The 2,813-nt window shown below is 46.4% G+C and overlaps 1 protein-coding gene across 1 annotated transcript; it reads right to left on the bottom strand.

Moving 5' to 3' along the window:
* Positions 1 to 361: 361 nt before the first annotated feature.
* LOC149211015 (uncharacterized) lies at positions 362 to 1,708 on the bottom strand. The gene has a single exon (XM_089399167.1). It carries the CDS (start codon positions 1,706 to 1,708, stop codon positions 362 to 364), a length of 1,347 nt encoding a protein of 448 aa, XP_089255293.1.
* Between the last annotated feature and the right edge of the window lie 1,105 nt (positions 1,709 to 2,813).

Here is a 2,813-nt window from a genome sequence, read left to right as displayed (position 1 = left end):
AAATCATGCGGGAAGCCGAGGTGAATGAGAAGCATTTTGATGTAAAGCCAGCTAACACGGTCGAAAGCTTTTTCCAGGTCAATCTTTAATATGATGCCCTTAAGATTTTTGGACCTGATCGAGTGTATGGCCTCATGGGCAGTACCAATGGCTTCATGAATCTTTCGATGCTCAAGAAAATAAAATTGTTCGGGTGATATATGATGAGAGAGGATGGGTCTGATCCTGTTGGCAATGATCTTTGCAATGATTTTGTAGAGACAATTACAGAGGGAGATGGGGTGAAAGTCGTTGAAAGATGATGGAGAGTCGGACTTGGGGGGCTAAGGCAATGAAAGTGGAGTTAATGGCATCATATAGCTTACAAGTGATCCTGCGTTCCTCCACTACAGTTACTAGGTCTTGTCCCATCCGGCCCTGGACTTTTATCATTTTTAAACCATTTCAAGGTCCCCTCAAATTCAATAGTTTTCACTGGTGAGTTGAGCTCATCTTCCATATCTGCATCCACAAACCAAGGAAAATGACCAGCAACTTGTATAATATCCGCTAGATTAGACCCTTGGGGGGTTTTATAGAGATTCTGAAAATGAGAGGTTCCCAGAAGGGATAGCTTATTGAAGGTGTCTTCCACACCTCCATCGGGTAGGGGTAGATTCAAAATAGTGTTAGATACCTTTCTTCCCTTGGCATAGTTTTGAAAGAATTTTGTGTTATCATCTCCAGCTTGAAGCCAGATGGCCCTGCTCTTTAGTCTCCAGGTTTCCTCTCTTTCCTTCAGTATCTTGTCCTTCTGCTTCTCAAGATCAATAAGTTGGGATTTATCGTTTGCAGTTGTAAACCCCTTGTTATGATCATCCATTAGCTCACTCAATTCTGACTCAATCTGAGATAGGGTGTAATCATCCCTCTGTTCTTTCTCTTTGGCCCAGGTGATAGATAGATGCTTGAGCTGAGATAGATTGTGATAGAAACCCTCAGCCAGAGATCTGTGTCGCGTTATGGGGTTTGCCTTCCAGAAGTCAGTGACCAACTTGGTGTACCCTGGGTCATGTAGCCACACGTGATTGAATTTAAAGGGGGGATTAGGCTTTGAATGGGGGCCAAGGATCTCCAGATATATGGGTGAGTGATCAGATATGCCCCCAGAGCCCACCCATTGACTATATCTATTCAGTAGATGTAATAGAGGTACCTTAATCAGAAAACGATCTAGCCTTCTAGCTAGAGCTACTTCCCCAACCCTTCTATTCCTCCAAGTAGGAAGGGGCTTGTTCATGGGGACATCTGTAAGATTTTGCTGCTCCAATAGATTCATCATATACCCTGAGAGAGGATCCACTTGGGCTTGGGATCCCCATGATTCCCCAAAACCCAGGGAGAAATTGAGGTCACCCCCAAGGACCAGATGATCAGGTGAAGTAATCGATAGATTGAGGAAACGCTGCCAAAAATCCTCTCGCCGATGACAGGGTCCATATATGTTAATGACCCAAAGATTCAAACCAAGTTCGGCCGAGAAAATATCCATTCCGATAAACCCCAACCCACCCCATGAAGATAAGACCTTAATGGTACGAGGGTTGTAACCAATGGCTAATCCCCCAGAACGTCCCATTGCATCCAGGGAGTAAAAGTGCCAGCCAGGTTTTAAGGGTGCCAAGTTTCTGTTGATGAGATCAGCATCACCCAGGGTTTCTTGCAGCATAATGATGTCCACAGACTCAACTTCGAATAATCTACGCAGGGCTAGTTTTTTGGAGGCACTAGCCATACCTCTGCAGTTGAAGGAGAGGCATTTCATGGGGGAAACCTCCTCGAGGTGTTCAATGCTCTAAGAACCCCTTCCAAGGTGAATTGTTTGCCAGTGACTACTTCTGCCCCAGCCTTTTGTATGGCTTTAGAGAGATAGGATTTTCGGCCACGAGATGAATGAACGATAGTTCCAGGGAGGGTGAGTCCCAACCCTGTATAGGAGGTAGTATGACCATCAGGATGCGAACGAGATCACAAATTGTAAGTATGAGGCAGATCAGTCCAGACTGAAGAGGGTGGGGGAGGATTGGTGGGTGATGGAGGGAAAGAAGGAGCAGTGGTAGATATGATGGGAGGGGGCAGGGAGAGAGTGCAGGGTATGGTGGAAGTGTTCATAGTGGATGTAGATTCAAGAAAAGTACTGCAAGAAAGAGATATAGGGTGAGAGGAAAGAGGAGTACCCGCTTTTCTCACAACCTCGATAGCATCTCGGGATCGCGTCAAAGGTGGAGATGGTGTCCTGTGTGTGCCTTCTGCAGTGATGGGCGTACCATCCCGAAAAAAAGCATGGGGGGGGCGAAACAGGAGTGCGATCCGGGAGGGAGACTGCTTGGCCCTTTGTAGTTACTAGAGCGCTCGGAGGATCAGGTGATTTCTTGATCAGTGGGCATTCCTTGAAAATGTGCCCCACCTTGTGGCATCTTCTGCAGCGAAACGAGACTCCTTCATAGTCCAAAATCTGAACCCGAGTGAAATGCCTCCATTGAAGTGTGATTTTTTCTTCCAAACCCTCGCGCATATCCAAATGAACCAGAATGTGAGCTAGGGTTCGATTCTTGGTCTGAACATATGATTTTTCATAGTCAAGGTAGGTGCCAAGCGTGTTTCCGATCTTGACGAAGACATCTTCGAACCAATACTGAAGAGGGAGTCCAGGTAAACGAACCCAGAGTGGCCCAGCCCCAATCTGTTCCCTTTCCGGATCAAACAGAGGACTCCAATGCTTGAGAAGGACTGGAGCCATCTCTATATGCCAGTACCAAGCAAGAACCAGATCT

This window comes from Pinus tabuliformis, chromosome 1_2, assembly GCF_031772625.1.
Source record: "Pinus tabuliformis cultivar Carrire ecotype Pingquan chromosome 1_2, CPIR1, whole genome shotgun sequence".
NCBI lineage: Eukaryota > Viridiplantae > Streptophyta > Pinopsida > Pinales > Pinaceae > Pinus > Pinus tabuliformis.
The sequence above is the reverse complement of the archived record's forward strand: the minus strand, read 5'-3'. Positions and strand labels throughout refer to the sequence as shown.

What these genes read in the sequence shown, in the direction of transcription:
- LOC149211015 (XM_089399167.1), bottom strand. Translation starts at nt 1,708, where the DNA reads ATGCTGCAAGAAACCCTGGGTGATGCTGATCTCATCAACAGAAACTTG.